Here is a 17,919-nt window from a genome sequence, read left to right as displayed (position 1 = left end):
GTTGGCACTCCGTCCAGGGTGTATCCTGCCTTGATGCCCGATGACGCCTGAGATAGGCACAGGCTCCCCGTGACCCGAGGTAGTTCGGATAAGCGGTAGAAAATGAATGAATGTATAACCTAAACTAAAACTGGAGCTCATTTATTTTTAAGCAACTTTAAGAAATGCAGTCCCACAACACCAAATTAAAATAAACAGTCTTAAATAATCCAGAGTTAATGTCAATGGCATGACATCTTACCCGTGTGGCAGCATATACAGATGCCCCATGTTTCACTAGGATGTCAGCAATGCCCACATGACCCTCTTGAGCAACAAGGTGAAGTGGGGTCAGGCCGCTCTGAAGAAAGATAAAACATACATTCCCAATGTTTTTAATTCTCACTCACTGGCAGAAGACAATTATTGTCTTATTTATTGCCGCAAGTGGCTCTTTCATCCCTCTGCTGCGGCTCCCTGTAGATTTGAAAAATAAATATTTAATTTAAATTTATTTTATTTTATTCTAGTTAGTTAGTTTTTTTAAAAATGAGATTCTAAGATTATGATGCTCTTGTAACATTAAAATAAACCGTTTTTAATTTTTTTTTTGTCGCTCAAAATATACGACATATTTTGTTTTTCTCAATATCAGCTCAGACAATCAGCTGCGAACACCTGACAGATTCCAAGGGACTGTCTGCAAAGTGCAAAATACACTGTACTGTCACCAAATTCAGCTCACACATCACTGATGTCCTGATAGTTATACTACAACACTTATTTGGGAGAAATGTCTTTTTGTATAATTTTTATGATTTTTCATAATAAAAAATCAATAACTTAGTACAGTGTACAGTGTATTACAGTGAAGTTATTGACTGTTTTTTAGTATTCGCTTTTCGGGTTTTGCACTTTGCAGACGGTCCCTTGGAATCTGTCTCTCAGCCGTCTGCATATAGAGACTTGTGTATTTTGTCCAACGCGGAGGAAAGCCGATTTTGAGGACAATTAGGTTGTAGCTGCCTCTCTACATTACTACGATAGAAAAGAGGTGTTATTTGTGTAATAAGAGCTTTTAGTTCAGGAGTTATTGACTCGGGAAACTCGAATCTGTAACTATACTTTACTTAAGTGTTAAAGTTTTGATGTCATGAATACAAAGAGGACTCAATTAGACATTGAACATTTTATTTGAAAGTAACCTTCAACCCAGCGTCTTTATTGTTAAGGTTAGTTCAAACTGTTCAAAATATTTTTGTTTGTTTGCAGAAATAAAATTTCGTTTACTCGGTAGCAGTTCATTGATTTCATAAATGCAACACACTACAGTTTTTTCTATACTTTCCATAAAGTTAAAAAAACGATATATGCCGTGTTATCTTCATTTTAGATGTCAAACGCGTTTTGTGGCTCCCTGTGTTTTTTTTTCTGTGGCAAACGGGTCCTAATGGCTCTTTGGGTGTTTAAGGTTGCCGACCCCTGGTCTAGCATATTCTATTATTGCTAATAGAATAACCTCCACACGCCATGAAAGGATTTACACTAGATTACAAAAGTTATTCATTACTATACCCTGCTATTCTGAGAGTCATCATTGATGGCAAACCCAAGCTTTTTCGCACCCCCGGGGAAGCACATGAGTTTTTTCGGGATTTCGTTTCTTCTCCATGATGCAACTTATACTCTGGTCATCGTTCTAACGGCTAAATAACGTTTGACATTACGAAAGATACACCATATGCGGTAAATACTTTAAACTTCTTATTTAAGTACTGTACATGCCTGGTCATGTCACTGCAAGCACTTTTTTTTTTTTGATTGTAATCTCCAAGCATGTTCTATGTTTGCCGGATTCTGCGGCGTTCTGTCGCACATTACTATGCCAATGTCGTAAGACCTCAGTGAGTGTAATTCTCTGAAATACCTAGTGGGCAAATTGTGATTCTTAAGTGCTTGCTATTCTGAGTCTATTTTTCTCTGGTGATTTAGTACACATTTAATACACATTTCTATGTGTCTATTTGATTTTCCTTATTATATTTTTAGCCCTACAGTTAATTAAAATTGTAGAGAAGCAGCAGGCTGTACCTGTTATCTGCAATTGCAGTGAGCCTCCTATTTTTCACTTTTATGTGTCATGTCCTGTTTGTCTGTGTGTTTGTCAATGTATGTCTTCTGCTTTATGTCCTCTTTCTCTCCTATGCCCCATCTCATACTTATTAAATTTGAGGAATAGAATCATTTAAGGGTCTAAAAATAATCCACCTTAACATAAGAAGTCTAATACCAAAAATTGATCTTCTGAGAGTTTGGGTTTCCTATCATAAGCCTCATATCATTACTCTTTCTGAAACATGGTTACACACTAAAATATCAGATGCTGAAATAAAGATGGATGGTTATGCTCTTTTTATAGCTGACAGGGGCTCCAGGGGAGGTGGGTTAGTAACATATGTCTCTACAAATTTAACAGGTGAACTTCTCATTCCATCTGTTGAGCCGGTTAATTTTGAATCACTTATTGTAAAAATAATTTTCCATGACAACAAACATATAATTATTACTAATATCTATAAGCCACCATCTGCTTCATCTGATTCAATTAAGTCAATTATTAATACAATTAATTCTCTCAGAAAAAACAGTGAAATGATGGTTCTTGGTGATTTTAACTGCAATTGGCTTCACCGTTCCTCCTCGAGTGTCAGAAATATGATTGCAGGTGCCAATTTTACTCAGTTAATAAAAGATCCAACCAGAACTGGTTGTCGTTCCTCATCTTTGCTGGACTGGATACTAGTTACAAATCCAGATAGAATAAGTACATCGGGCATATTGTCTGACAGCTTTAGTGACCACTCAATTGTTTTCTGTGTGTGGAAAATTAAAATACCCAAACTACCACCCAAATATATTAAAGTCAGACAATGCAAAAATATAAATACTGAACAATTTATAAATGACCTGGCTAATATTAATTGGACTAGATTTTACTTAATTCCTTCTGTTGAGAATGCATGGGATTTCTTCTATTCTGAATGTAATTAATCAACTTGCTCCATTTAAAACGATTTGTGTGAAAGGTTGACATCTCCCATGGATTATTCCGGATTTAATAAGCCTTTTTAAAAAACGTGATCAAGCGTGGGAAAAATGTAAACAATCTAGAGACCCTACTGATCGGGAAGTATATCGACAACTTAGGAACCACTGCAAAACACAAACTCGGAATGCAAGATCTAACTACTATAAGGATGTCTTTAGTCAAAATTGGAATAATCCTAAACAGTTCTGGAAACATCTAGATCACCTCCTTAATAAATCAAATAATGACTCTATTAATAGCGTTATTGTTAATGATAATGTTATTTCTGATCCTCTTATGATCGCTCAGGCATTCAATGCACATTTCTCTCAAATTAGTAGTTCACTATATTCTGATTATTTAGTTTCTTTTAGTTTATCAAATCAATCTGATGGATCATTTTTCATTTTCTAGAATTCAGCCATCTGAAGAATTTCAATCCATCTCTGAATTAAAAAATGGTAGTGTTGGACCTGACGGGTTGGAAGCTAAATTTCTTAAACTTGGATCCAGTATATTAATATATCCACTTTCTGATTTGTACAATATGTCTTTAGATATGAGTTCCATTCCAATTCCAGCAAGAGTAACTCTAGTAACTCTAAGAGTAACAATATTTAAGGGAGGTGATAATACAGATTTAAGTAATTATCGTCTAATCTCTATTATTTGTACAGTTACCAAAATATTTGAAAAGATTATTTATCAACAATTATATAAATTTCTTAATCAGTTAAACATATTATCTCCTTATCAATCAGGTTTTCGTTCCGGGTACTCTACTACAACTGCTTTACTCAAATTCACTAACGATGAATTCTCCTCCTGTGATAAGAATCAATGCACAGGTGCTATATTTCTTGACCTCTCTAAGGCTTTTGACTTGGTAGATCACTACTTGCTCTTGGACAATCTTAAATCCATAGGTTTTAATAGAAATGCTCTCTTATGGTTCAATGTTTATCTCCATAACAGACGTCAGTTTGTTCAATTCAAAGATGCACAGTCTGATGAATGTATTATGGATAAAGGTGTGCCACAGGGTTCTATCCTTGGCCCCCTTCTTTTTTCTATTTTTGTTAATGATCTCCCACAAGTGTGTAATAACTGTCAAGTACATTTATATGCAGATGATACTGTTGTCTATTTTTCAAGCTCCAACTCATTTCTTCTTCAGAACAAATTACAGACAGATTTCAAATCAGTTCAAAATTGGCTTAAAAGTAACCTCTTAAAACTTAATATGAAAAAATCATTATGTATGCTCTTTGGTACTCATCATTCTCTTAAATCTGCTGAACTTAACCTGTATTTTGATAATGGTACTCCAGTGACAAAAGAGACCTCTGTTAAATATCTGGGAATTTGGCTTGATCCAGAATTAAATTTCAAACCACACATTGATTATATAATAAAAAGAACGTACTCTTGTTTAATGCCTCTATACAGGTCATCAAATTGTTTTACATTTAGAGTTTGAAAAAAGATAATTACCCAATTAATCTTACCAATTATTGATTATGCAGATATAGTTTATCGAGACACGTACAATGTATATCTTAAACCACTAGATGTTCTATTTAATAATCTGTGTAGGTTCATTTTAAAGTGCCCATATAGAACTCATCATTGCCAATTATATAATCAGCTTAACTGGTTGCTGCCTGATAAAAGACGACAGTATCACTGGCTTCAATTTATTTTTAAATGCATCTATTTGAATTTACCACCATATTTGAAAAGATTTTTTGTACAAAATGCTCCAAGTTATTTTCTTCGACACTCTCAATGTCTGACTTTTATTGTCCCTGTCATGTGCATAGTCGGTCGGAGGTCCTTCTGTTTTAATGCTCCTTCTGACTGGAATAATCTGCCTCCATCTGTGAGATCTAATACTACTTTAGGCTCCTTTAGAACATCGTTGTTAACCTATTTGAAAACTGATTGTAAATGCTTTTAATTGTAATGGTTCCTTGAAATATCTTGTTCTTGAAAACTGATTGTCAGTTTTTGTAATTGTTATGGTTCCTGAAATAACTGTTTTTGTAAACATTTGTATACCTTGGAGATTCTGAAATGGCCCTGGGAGGGGAGGGGGATCTGTGAGCAGAATTGTCTTGTAATGTTTTGTTTGTTTTGTATTGTATCGAATGCACTTTATCGGTTGTATGTTTCTGGTCCCCCTTGAAAATGAGATGCTGCATCTCAAGGGGTTTTCCATGAATAAATTCAAAAATATTTGGAGCGTGACTATGCTGGGATTTGTAAAGGAGCAGATCTGAAGGGTTCATGGGCATTGAGTGTTTTGGTGAACTGGATGTTTGGATGTTGTCGACTCTACACTGTCACACATAAACTTGGGTTTGTTGACAGGTTAGGGTGAGGATTGCTGGCCACTGTAGGTCTTGCCATAGCCCCTGCTTGCACTCTGCACACAATGCACATAATCAACCATTATGTGACAATAAATGACCATATAATCTGTTCTATCTTCCCCTCTCTGTCTGTCGTTCTCTGTCTTTCACACATGCTACTCCTGAGATTCAAGTGATCCTGACTCCTTCTGCTCTCTGGTCCTGCCTAATTCATCCTAATGTCCTACTTGCGCTTGAAGTCTCATCACGTGGAGGCTGCTCTTTGCTGCTGAGGATGTGGCTGCTGAGGATGACAACCTGAAGCTACCTTATTCATTGTGTGGATGGAACCAATTCAAAACCAGGCATATATAGTATACAGTTATATAAGGAATCTTATTCTATATCCTCCCAGTTGAGGATGTGTTCCCCCCAAGGTTTCTTGTTCCTGCCACCATCAGCTCTGTTTGTTCATTTATAAAAGTAAAATTTATATGCTGAATTGATATATTTCTGATAATGTCTATTGTTAAAAGTGCTATACAAATAAAATTGAACTAAATTGAATTTGGGCTCATTCACCACACTGAAGTCAGGTGAGGAGATCTGGGGTGCAGTTCCCATTTCAGTTCATCCCAAAAGGTCAGGCCACTTTAGTTTGTCCACTCCATCACTGTCAAACAATGTCTTCATGCACCTCGCTTTGTGCACGGGGTTGTTTTCATGCTGGACAAGATTTGGTTGGAGCCTGTCACTTTGTAACAACAGTTTGGAGAAAAACACTTGGTCAGGTGTCCAAGGACTTTTGGCCATGTAGTGTATGTATATGGTCATGCTGTAAAGCAAAGATGCCTTGAATTCTTGTAAAAATGATTCAATAATCTCATTTCCATTTTGCACAGTTGGTTAGTAAGATATACTGAGCATCTTGGAGAATCTGGAACAGCAGCAAGTATGGGCTAGGGGTGAGGGTTTGTACCTGTTCTTGCAACATCTTATGAAATCTTATGAAATCTAACAAAATTCAACCACATCACCCAAAAATGGATGATTTCATACATGAGTACAGGATTGAGTAACATGTAATTGGTCTACAAAGAGGACAACATTTCATCCAAAAAAAAGAAAGGAGGAATGTGTACTTGCCTTGTTGCCTAGGTTGACATTGGCCTGCTTGGAAATGAGCAGCGAGACCATGTCTGCTTGACCCTCCTGGGAAGCCAAGTGCAGTGGTGTGATTCCTTGTAAGGATTCAGCATTGGCAGAGGCTCCGTGTTGCAGCAAACTGTTGGCCACCTCCAACTGGTTCTGCTTGGAGGCAATGTGGAGAGGAGTGTAGCCATTCTAGGGTAAAGAGAACAGTCTCTAGTAATTCAGTCCAGTACAGCAATGTGGGTTGTTAAACATCATGTATTCATGCGCTCAATCTAATGTTTTATCTTTTTTGTGGTAATGCAGATGCTTCTACATAATGAGACTAATAATGAGACATTAATAAACAGATTCAAAATAATCCAGTAAGGATACAGTAAAGTACAAATGTCCCAGTCTCAATTTTACATTCTTTAAAAAATTAGAAAACATCAAATTTGCTGATCTATTTATATTATTATCAGTAAACTGAATTAGAAATATTTAAATGAATTTTAAAAAAGTCCTATTATCTCGTATATCTCCTTTTACTATAATGGAAGTACATTGAAAATGGTCATGAACTCCACTAGTTTGAAAAATCTGATGATTCATATTGTATCAAATCCACTGAATACTGTTGTATGTCGTTCTGAATAAGGGTCTTCCAAATGCCATAAATGTAAACGTGCTTCAATTAGTGCAGAATCTGGAGCTGACATCTTGACGATATTAAACATTTATTTAAATTATTTTAAATATTTTTACATTCATTCTGTTTATTTTCAATTTTGAAAACGAATATGGTTTTATATGTGGTTTCAGGCTTCTGGGCTCCATTGTTTGTATGTTAAAGCTGTCTGTAAGAAGAAGTTTCTGGAAGTCTTCAGTGAAACTGTTACTGTCAGTAAGGACAGTGAACTTTTTTCTGCCTGGCGTGAGTTTTGGGATTCTCATTGTAAAGATCTGCTCACTCTTGCTGCGCTGTGTGGAGATCCGCCCTTGCTAACCAGTAAGTTTACCACATCCAGGTTATTGTGATGGACAGCTACATGCAATGGCGTGAGTCCATTCTAGAGGAGAAAATAAATAAATGATGAGAACAACAGGAAGAGACTACATAGCTTTTTATCTACAGTATGTGTTTTTATAAAACCTGGTCATTAATGTAACGTAGCAACAAATGGAACTCTGTACACACTAATGACTGAGAATGAAAAGAAACATAAATGTGAAACTTCCTGCTGAAGTCATATTGAAACTTAATGTGGTCTTTCACGAATTCTGAATGAACCCTGGCTCACAGTACAGGCTGAGAATATAAAGTACAAAACATCACTGAACTTTCATTGCCTTTTGGATCAAAGTAAAGATCTGCACACTAGCTACAGTTGACATGAATTTGTATGTTTGGGTTGATGTTTTTTATGTTTGTTATCCAATCGATTAGTTTGCCTGAGCTGTAAGCTGTTGAGCCGATGCTAAAGATAGGGATGTGGTGTACAAGAAGGAAATCTGAGATTAAAATGTCAAAATGTCCAAACACAAAGTTCTGAGATTAGATTAAATCGATTCTTTTGTCCTTTCTAATGTACACTAGAAATTCAGACTCTAAGTGGTATAGAGTCTCTTTTTTAAACATTTAAGCAGTTAACTAAGATTAACAATGAGATTTAGTATGAATAATAATATGGATCTTTGCAGGAATCTTGAATCCTGAGTACATACCTTTCCTGCAGCATTTGGGTTTGCCCCTCTCTCAAGAAGTAACTCTGCCACGTCTATCTTTCCATATTTTGCTGCCATATGGAGAGGAGTAAAGCCTTTCTACAAAGATAGTTAAAGGTTATTAAAGGTTAAATAATATATCTATTTATAGTTGTATGGTTTTCAGGCTTGTTGTGGCAGCTGGTAGCCTTATGTTATTCGCAAGGGCAGAAACTTACTTTCGTCATCTTGGTCTGCTGGGCATTCATGTCAAGGAGGATCCTGGCTGTCTGTGTGTGTCCCTCCCTGGCGGCGATGTGCAGTGGAGTGTGTCCAGCCATGGTGGCAGAATTTGGATTGGCCTTGTGCTCCAGCAGGAGCTTCACTAGTTCCTTGTGGCCCATGCGGGCAGCGCAGTGCAACGGGGTCTGGTCATCCTAAAGGAAACATGAAGGCTTTAAATAATTTGGGAGTCATGATTTAAGAGTTAATTAGTGCATGTAGACTGTGCATGTAAATAAACTCAAATAAATAAGTAGAAATAAAAATAAATAAGAAATAATAGAAATAAAATTGAATATGGATGCACAATTATGTTATATGTAGGAGCAGTGCAGAGTGCAGCATGTCTACTGAGTGAGTCTTTATGGAGTGCTAATGGATCAGTAAGGTGGACATGTCTGATGGCCTGAAGGAAGAAGCTCCTCCTATAATACACAAATGCATGCCTTGATTTCCAGGATTAGAAGTTAGCCACAAGTGGTGATGCGACTAGTTTAAATACATTGTTAAGTAGTATAGCAGGAGCTCAGCTCTTTTCAAGATAATGTAGTTTCATAAACAAAGCTGGTTTTTCACCAAGTTATGTGTAGCATTTTGTGACTATGCTTATGTTGTATGAAGCAGGAAGCAAATGGACTATTCTTATAAAGGTTAATTAATTATGGTTTATTAACAACAAAAACACTGATACTGGATACATGGATATTTTCATGGATGAATATATTTTTAACATCCAAGTATTTTCTGAATGAATGAAATGAAGCAGATAATGGTCAAAACAGCTACGTATCTTGACAGAGCATGAGAGCGGAACTAGACTAATAGCTGTTATCAGCCGATATGAAATAACAATAAATGATGACAAGTTATAATTTATTGTAATCGTGCAATAAAGTAGTGCTACTAAACATGAAAAGATCACAGCAGAAACAAACAAACAAAAATCTGAAATTCTTTGTAGTTTGTTGTGTAGATTGCTGCTTTATCAAAAGCGGAGTTTGTCTATTTGAAACCATGAGAAGTCTGTAGCTTACAAACGATCTCCCTCTAGTCATGAGCACATGACTGCACCATTACTAATTTAATAGCAACTTAAAGAAGTTAGGCTGCTCATTTCTAACAAAATAAAACTGTTAAAAAACATATCTGTGTAGGTGGAGGATCTCTGTACCTTGGCTTTGGCATCCACTGGAGCTGTATTCTGCAGCAGAAACTCTGCAACTTCACAGTGACCTGCTCGGGATGCCATGTGCAGGGGCGTTTCCACTTTCTACAAAAAATAAACACAATTAATCTGTTTCAAAGTTAAAGAAACCATTCCTGGAAATGAATATTCAAGCTGAACAACGCATTTATAAGTGCAGAGATTACTGACCAATTTAGAAAGACAAACTTTGATTAAAAGCCAGATCATGCAATAGACAGTGTTGAACTGGACTGTTATTGCTCTGAACTCTGAACAGCACTGAACTGTTATTGCTCTGATGTATGAGATTTTGTGACTCACCACATTTGAGGCATTTGGAGAGGCTCCTTTTTGCAGCAGGATCTTCACTATGTTTAAATGACCCATGAAGGAGGCCACATGAAGTGGGGTTAGCCCTGACTGTTACACACACACACACACACACACACACACACACACACACACACACACACACACACACACACACACACACAATGACTAACAGTACAATAGAGCAAAGCCTTATTACATTACTGGCAAAAGAACTTCATCCTAAATAAGTTAATGTTGCTGTAGTCTTGACAGTCATTTTAGTAATTTTATGAACAATATTTTCCAGCCACTTTTATGATTCATAACAAAGCAATGAGTATCCGTACCCAAGATTGAAATAGTCAGTGATATTAGATGGGATGGCTTAAATATAACATCTATCGATACCTTAAAATGGAAGCATAAGTATCAGTATTGAGCAATGTATTATATCATGAGGGATCACTGATGTTAGTTTGATTGCTGTGCACTTAGTCCATCTACGTCTAGTTTCTTCTCCAAAGCCGTTCAAGATGATCGAATAAATAATGCACCTTATTCACATGCATTACACCTTCCATGTGCTCCTTCTCGGTCACTGTTGATGACGTGTGTACGAAACACAGGGTAAAAATCTAGGAAGATCCAAGCTAAGGGCCGTTTCACTCAATATACATGACTGCAGTCTAACTATGTAATGGTGCAGATTTACTAATCATATTCTCGAGTGGTGTGAGATACTGATGACCAGATAATAATTACAGTTCAGAAATATATCAGAATTGAATTTTGATTCATTTGATTTTGACTGAAAATTTTCAACTTGAGATCATTGCATAAAGTGTTTTGAACCGAAATATATCTACCACAAATAATTTTAATTTCAATTCAATTTATTTGTATAGTGCTTTTAACAATTTCCCATTGCTCAAAGCAGCTTTACAGAAGTATGGAAACAGAAGAGAGAGAAAATGAAATAAATATATAATAATAATAATAATAATAATAATAATAATAATAAGAAGAAGAAGAAGAAGAAGAAGAAGAAGAAGAAGAAGAAGAAAAAATAAGGATAAAAATAAATAAATTAATATATACAATTAAAGTTTTAAATTAATATAAAAAGATTAACTTATAATTTATGATACTATATATCTATCCCTACCCCTAATGAGCAAGCCGGAGGTGACGTGGCAAAAGGAAAAACTCCCTGAGATGATATGAGCAAGAAACCTTGAGAGGAACCAGGCTCAGAAGGGAACCCATCCTCCTTTGGGTGACACTGTACAGTAAATAGTGTAAATGTAAATAATGTCCTTTCTACAACAGTTTGCAATGGTGCAACCGAGAGCTCCTGAGAAACCAATGGGTCATCGTAAACTCTAAGTCCAGCACAGACCTGATTGCTGATGAAGACCAGACCATACAGCTGACTGACACAACATTGGTTCAAAAGAAGGCATGACAGTCTTCGGGTGGCTTCATACACAACAATCCCATGGGACACTGGCTGAACATGCAGATCAAATCCTGGCAAGGTGACCACCGAATCAATTTAATCATATATCCATAGCATGCTAAGAGCTCCATATGAATGGACAGTCATTGAATGAAATACATCATAAAAGAACCTGGTTTTCTGACCTCCTAAAAACTCCTTTTGTTTTAACCAATTTGTGGAAAATTGTGGACATTTTTGGAAAATCTCTTACCTCTGTCACGGCTTCCAATGATGCAGAGTGTTTTAGTAGTAGGTCCATTACACGGATGTGATTCTTCTTACAGGCTATGTGGAGAGGTGTGAAGCCATTCTGCGTATACAGTGAAAACATGATTAGATATGAAAGGCAAACCATATATGCTGTGGCTCGACAAATTCCTATTGACTTAATATACACTGTCCTAATATATGTAAGTTTGGCTGACCAGTGCACGGGTGTTTGGCTTGGCTCCTTTATCCAGCAGCACTTTGGCCATGCGGTGGTGACCACAGTGTGCTGCCACATGTAGGGGTGTCAGGTGGTCTAGTGTTATATCATCAATCTCAGCGTTATACTGTAAGAGCTGTCGCACACAGTCCATGTGGTCCCCCTGAGCTGCCATGTGAATCGGGGAGAGACCATTCTGTAGGCGGGGTAAAGTATAATAAATAACATGCATGAGGTTAACTACATACAAGGTATGCATGGTTTACCACAAGATCATTTGATAGAAATTATTATTCAATATAACAGTCAGTGTATGCTATGCATGAATGTTAAAAACTTAACACTGGCTGTATATTTACTTTGGTCTTGGCTTGTATGGGGGCTCCTTGGTCCAGCAGGATCTCAAGGATCCTAACATGACCATTTCTGGCAGCACAGTGAAGTGGAGTCAGCTCATCCTGTGTGCAATCAATCAATCAATCAATCAATCAATCAATCAATCAATCAATCAATCAATCAATCAGTAAAAATGGCAAAAACATATAAAGGTCATTTGGTGTCAGAAGAAAAAAGTTTGTGTGGTATTGTGCATTTGTATCTTTCTTGTCCTAGTCTTGAGTGAGTCAAATAGTGTTAATGTAAATGTTTAGCAGTCTATCATTACTTTAGTCTTGGCATCAATTGTTGCTCCCCGGTCCAGCAGAAGCCTGACCATGACAATGTTCCCTCTCCTGGACGCAATGTGCAGAGGTGTTATCCCATTCTGCAAATAAATTAGGATCAGGCTGTTAAACTGCAATGATAAGACAAAACCAGTGCTTAAGTGATGCATTCAAGAAAGATACCTTGGGAGTGAAGTTCACATTGGCTCCTCTGTTTATCAGCAGCTGGGCAATGTTCACATTTTCATAGTGTGCTGCAATGTGGAGTGGTGTGAAGCCTGTCTGCAAGGAGTCATGGGAAATGAAGCCATATATAACAGATATAGTATAATCTCTTAATATGCACACAGAAATAATTTTACCTAGCATGTCTGGAAATTACACACACACACACAAACACACACACAAACCTTGCTTAGTACATCAGGATTGGGGTCATTCTGCAGAAGCACAGCGGCAGTGCGAGTGTCATCGTTGCGTGCTGCTATGTGCAGCGCAGGGAGGCGAACCTTTCCCTTGGTGCCATGATTGATAAGCAGAGCCACTACATTCTCATGACCCTGCTGAAGAGCCACAGCTAATGGCGTAAAGCCGTCCTAATAGATGGTGAGGCAAAAAAAGGGAAGATAACTTGAATATTTTTCATTTTGTTTAGTTTTTTGTTTTTCATATATTTTCAGTAAGAGCCTTATCCTGGTCAGAAGATATGGTGGATCTGAAGCATATAGCAGGCATACTACACATTAGGCAGAAATAAAATCTGGACAGGATTTCAGTCCATCTTATGGCTCTGTTCACTTTTACACCCTCGTTCACACTTACAGGCTATTTAAAGTCACCAATCCACCTACAGGCATGTTTTTGGAAGGTAGGAGCAAAGCAGAGATTCCAGAGGAAACCTTCATGAGCCGAACATGTAAAACTCCAAACACACAGTAACCTGTAACCTAAGCTCAGAATCAAACTGAGGACCCTGGACCGGGAAGTCTACCCTGCAGGATTAACCATCGTGCCCTGTACTGCTATCCATAAACGTCTGACACCGTATTTAAATTTACCTCAGTTGGAATGCTCTGATTGGCTCCATTGTCCAAGAGGAACTTCACAACCTCCAGATGATTCTCTTGTGCTGCCATGTAAAGTGGAGTGAAGCCCTTCTGTTATAGAAATGAATCGAAATGTAAACATTAGGGTTTTATGCTGCATTTCCATGACTCTATTAATACTGAATATTAATCTGTAAAATATTTGATTTTTTGATAATATGGTTCTGGGTTTTTTTATCCATCATTTGAGCATAACATGAAGTTGCCCTTTACTGGACTTACTACACACAAAGTTTTTTTTTTTTTTAATCTAACCTGAGACTGGGCATTGACATTAGCTCCATAGTTAACCAGCTCTGTGACCACTTGCTCTTGTCCAGCCAATGCAGCAATGTGGAGGGCAGTGTTGCCTTTCTGCACAGGAACAACAAGAGAAAGGCATTTGACTAAAGTGGACAGAAAAGGTCCTACTTTAGGATTGAGCTCTATAATTTAGAGCTGTGTGGTATAGAAAAGAAACATAAGTGCTTTTCTTAGCTAAAGATTAGCAGACATTTCTTTACCTTTGTTGTGGTCTCCAACACAATGCCGTTGTGCAGAAGTTCCAGCACCATTTTAACATGGCCTTCTTTTGAGGCCAAATGTAACCCATTGAGTCCATTCTGTAAAGGCAAGAAAGAACAGAATAGACCTCACAGTGGAGGCTCCATTATGTGGTATCACACACCCCAGAGCACCAGAAGATCCTGATGCCCTTGTTATTGTGGGGGCAATTCAGTGTAGCATATGATACCTTAATTAAGAAAACAAGACCTTCTATTTCCTCTCTGAATATAAAGACTGAATATGAGATACTAATAAGTGGCCATGATGATGAGAGTGATGGACTGCGATGAAGCGTAGGATGGCAGGTTGGTGGTCTCTCCGCCGGGAAGAATACAAGCTGTGTGGGATAGGTCTAACCTCACACAGCCTTCCTTCATCGACACCGGACATGTGAGGTTGGACCTTTCTCACATCGCTAATATTATCCCCCTCTGTGTCCAGAGACCACTCACCCCATCAGACAACGGATAAACAAAGAAATGAACAAGAGAGAATGGATGGACAGAGGAATCAAACAGAGGATGATGCAGTGACTAGAATCAATTATCTGTGATAGATGCTGACAATGTTGACGTTGGCCAATTTTCTCACAAACACATGCCAAAGATCGACCCAGAGCAGCAGCAAGACTGTGCATGTGCACTATGTCCATGTTAATGAAAGCTGCTGTAGTAAATGGATGCCTCCAGAAGGGGTCTCTTGATGCCAGGAGTTATTCTTGAAGGCCCCAAGGACTATTTGATCATCAGTTACCAATTATGTCTCGATTTTCTCTCCCGTTCTGCAGTAATCTATGTTTCTAATCCTTCTCTTTCTATTCTTAATTGCTTCACTTGGTCCTACACCTGATATTTGTAATAGAAAGCCATTTCATAGTATTGTATTTTTGTATAAAGCTACAAAGCTATATCAGCTGGTGTTACAAGGACCTTGGAATATGTTTATCCTTTGATTCATGTGTCTGTGGCGAGTCATGCGGATTTCACATCCCTGCCGCTGCTGAACTGAGCAGGTACTGCTGCAGGTTGCATGCTGCATACTAATGAAGGTTACTGTATTACATTATTATTACATTACTGTGCAAAACACATGCAAGTTTCATGTCCAAGCTTCATACAATACCACTTATCATGACACTAAGCTAACAGACAACATTAACTCTCAGTTTTATAGATCACATTAACAATTAGCACTTATTTTAATTACATGCTATTCATTGCTAGAATGCTTATGAAGAACACTTATGCTGTTTATGCTCGTTTTTAAACTTGCTCAGAAAGTGAATGTTTTTGTTGTCTCGCTGCATTGAGCGAGTTTGCCAGGTTGTGCAACCCACTCATGAGAATGTACTTACTGAGTGCTTGATTAATGAGCTCAGAGATTAATATCACACAGAGGTGCTGTATGTTTTCATCCTCACAAACACTGCTGCTAAAACGTCTTGGTTTGTGCTGGACCCAACACAGAGATTTATATGTCATGGTGAAGGAGGCGGAAGAAGTGAATAACCACAGTGCACATATACACACACATACAAACACACATACACATGTACGCACACATATGGGAATAAACAGTATTTATATACACTTAAACAACTTATATGAGCTCCTACCACACGCGCACATACACATTCTGGAGATTGTTTGTGATGTTGTGTGTCTGCGCATTATTGATAAGCCTCACACTTGACAGGCTCACACCCTGTTTTTTTGTCTTATCACACACGACTCTCTCTCTCTATGACGTATAGATGAGGAAACTCCCTATTCACCAGCTTAATACTTTTAAAAGAGCTGTCACACCATTAATATCACTACACAGCTCAGAAATAAACAAATCATATCACAGATCAAATCTATACTTACAGCTCGAGCATTCTCTTATATTCTGACTCAAAATCAACTGTCAGTAAAAACAAAGTGCGGATAAAAATCTGCTCAGGATTTCAAGAAGGCATGAGACACATACTTAAGAGAGGTTATTATAAATGAATCTATAATGGAGAATGCAAATTGAGTAGCTTTATTTCTCAGCCATTAACAGTTAGAACCATTCACATTTCCATGAATAAGCAGTGATTTTTTTTTTCACTGCACTGCTTGTTCCTTTAATCCTCTGACTGGGTTTCAGTATTCCAGCTCAGTAAACGCTTGCTGATGCAACATACTGAAATATTTAGCAGCAAATATGGCGAGAACGAAGCTGTTGAATATTAAGAACGGAAGATCGAGGTTAAATAGAAAACATTTCATGCTTAACAGACTGGATTGTCCTACAGAGAAATCCAGTGTTAAACAACAGACATGAAGCAGATAGTTTTACTGATGGAAACAGACACAGAGGTCTAGGCGAGTCTCACCTGATTGGCTGTGTTGATATCGACACCGTTCTTGATGTGTTCAAGAGCCTTTTCCAGGTTACCTGAGCGGGCAGCACGTAGGAAACTGGTAGCAGCATCAGTCTGAGGCAGATATACAGACATACAGAGAGGTGGGAATAACGAGAGTGAAATTATTTGTGAAACTTAATCTGGAAATTAAGGGATCACGTGCGTAAGATTGTCACGTTACTTCTGCGTTATGACATTTAAGACATGGTGACCCAATACTTGACAATTAGCATTCACAGAAAGCACACAACACTACAAAACAACACAGAAAGCAGTAGTGTTAAGGTAAGGGAACATCTCCATTTCTAACATTAAGACAAAGGGTTAAACATGACAACAATCCACAAGCACAACACAAGGTACATTCAGAATGACTCATGGTGCTTTTCTGAAAGACCTTGGTAAAGACACCTCACGAAGAATCACAGGAATTAAAGACTTAACAGTCAGGTCAGGATGCTACTTACAATTCTCCAGTGCGTCCCCCTGGTAGCAACAGGGTTAAATCTATTGTGTATTGCATTCAGTGTTTAGCTCAATTTGCATTTGCATATAGTGTTTGTATCAATACATTAGTGTTATTTAGTGTAGTCAAGGATCACACAATAAAATAATTCTCATATGCAGACTCATTCGGTAGACAAACAAAGAAGCTGTGGAAAAAAGACAAGGACGCGTGACTCAAGCTGGGAATTCTTTACGCATAACCATAGAATACGCTCTTTTGTTCACTGTATATTATTATATTATAGAGGACTGAGCTGTTTCATCATACAGAGGATGTACATTCAATCCTCCGTAAATTGCATTCTATAAGTTCATGTAAAACACAAGTACACATAGAAAAACAACCCAAAATTAACCACAAGACTTAAAGAAGCCAGAGGCATGTGTGTGTGTGTGTGTGTGTGTGTGTGTGTGTGTGTGTGTGTGTGTGTGTGTGTGTGTGTGTGTGTGTGTGTGTACTGTATGTGTGTGTGTGTAGAGGGGCAGACTGAGCAGAGCTATTTCCAGAAGTCTGAGGTAGCAAATCTTGTGGAGAGGTTCCCTCAGACAGCGTAAGGACTGCTGGAGTGTCCAGGCAGTGAAGATTTACCATACAGCCCCAGAGCAGTAAGACATCACACACACATACACACACACACACACACACACACACACACACACACACACACACACACACACCTTCATCTTCACTCTACATCCTGTGTCACTGCAAACTGGACTCACAGAAAAGGTTCAGCTT

The 17,919-nt window shown here is 37.8% G+C and overlaps 1 protein-coding gene across 9 annotated transcripts in view; it reads right to left on the bottom strand.

Moving 5' to 3' along the window:
* ank1a (ankyrin 1, erythrocytic a) overlaps positions 1-17,919 on the bottom strand; it is a 57,475-nt gene that overhangs the window by 35,553 nt on the left and 4,003 nt on the right. For 6 of the 9 annotated variants that reach the window (XR_009649248.1, XM_060882698.1, XM_060882697.1 and 3 more), the window contains exons 2-18: positions 16,644-16,745; positions 14,239-14,337; positions 13,991-14,089; positions 13,688-13,786; positions 13,040-13,225; positions 12,813-12,911; positions 12,632-12,730; positions 12,327-12,425; positions 11,966-12,163; positions 11,752-11,850; positions 10,049-10,147; positions 9,713-9,811; positions 8,499-8,696; positions 8,281-8,379; positions 7,527-7,625; positions 6,568-6,765; positions 242-340 (exon numbers count right to left, since the gene is read on the bottom strand). Coding sequence is in view for 8 of the 9 variants with exons in the window: in XM_060882698.1 (XP_060738681.1) it covers positions 242-340; positions 6,568-6,765; positions 7,527-7,625; positions 8,281-8,379; positions 8,499-8,696; positions 9,713-9,811; positions 10,049-10,147; positions 11,752-11,850; positions 11,966-12,163; positions 12,327-12,425; positions 12,632-12,730; positions 12,813-12,911; positions 13,040-13,225; positions 13,688-13,786; positions 13,991-14,089; positions 14,239-14,337; positions 16,644-16,745 (2,070 nt within the window). In the remaining variant the exon portion in view is untranslated. Of the gene's footprint in view, positions 1-241; positions 341-6,567; positions 6,766-7,526; positions 7,626-8,280; positions 8,380-8,498; positions 8,697-9,712; positions 9,812-10,048; positions 10,148-11,751; positions 11,851-11,965; positions 12,164-12,326; positions 12,426-12,631; positions 12,731-12,812; positions 12,912-13,039; positions 13,226-13,687; positions 13,787-13,990; positions 14,090-14,238; positions 14,338-14,468; positions 14,633-15,635; positions 15,733-16,643; positions 16,746-17,919 lie in introns of those variants that run through there. The other 3 variants (XM_060882702.1, XM_060882705.1, XM_060882701.1) reach the window with 3 other exon arrangements.

This window comes from Tachysurus vachellii, chromosome 12, assembly GCF_030014155.1.
Source record: "Tachysurus vachellii isolate PV-2020 chromosome 12, HZAU_Pvac_v1, whole genome shotgun sequence".
NCBI lineage: Eukaryota > Metazoa > Chordata > Actinopteri > Siluriformes > Bagridae > Tachysurus > Tachysurus vachellii.
This window is presented reverse-complemented; position numbering and strand designations above follow the sequence as displayed.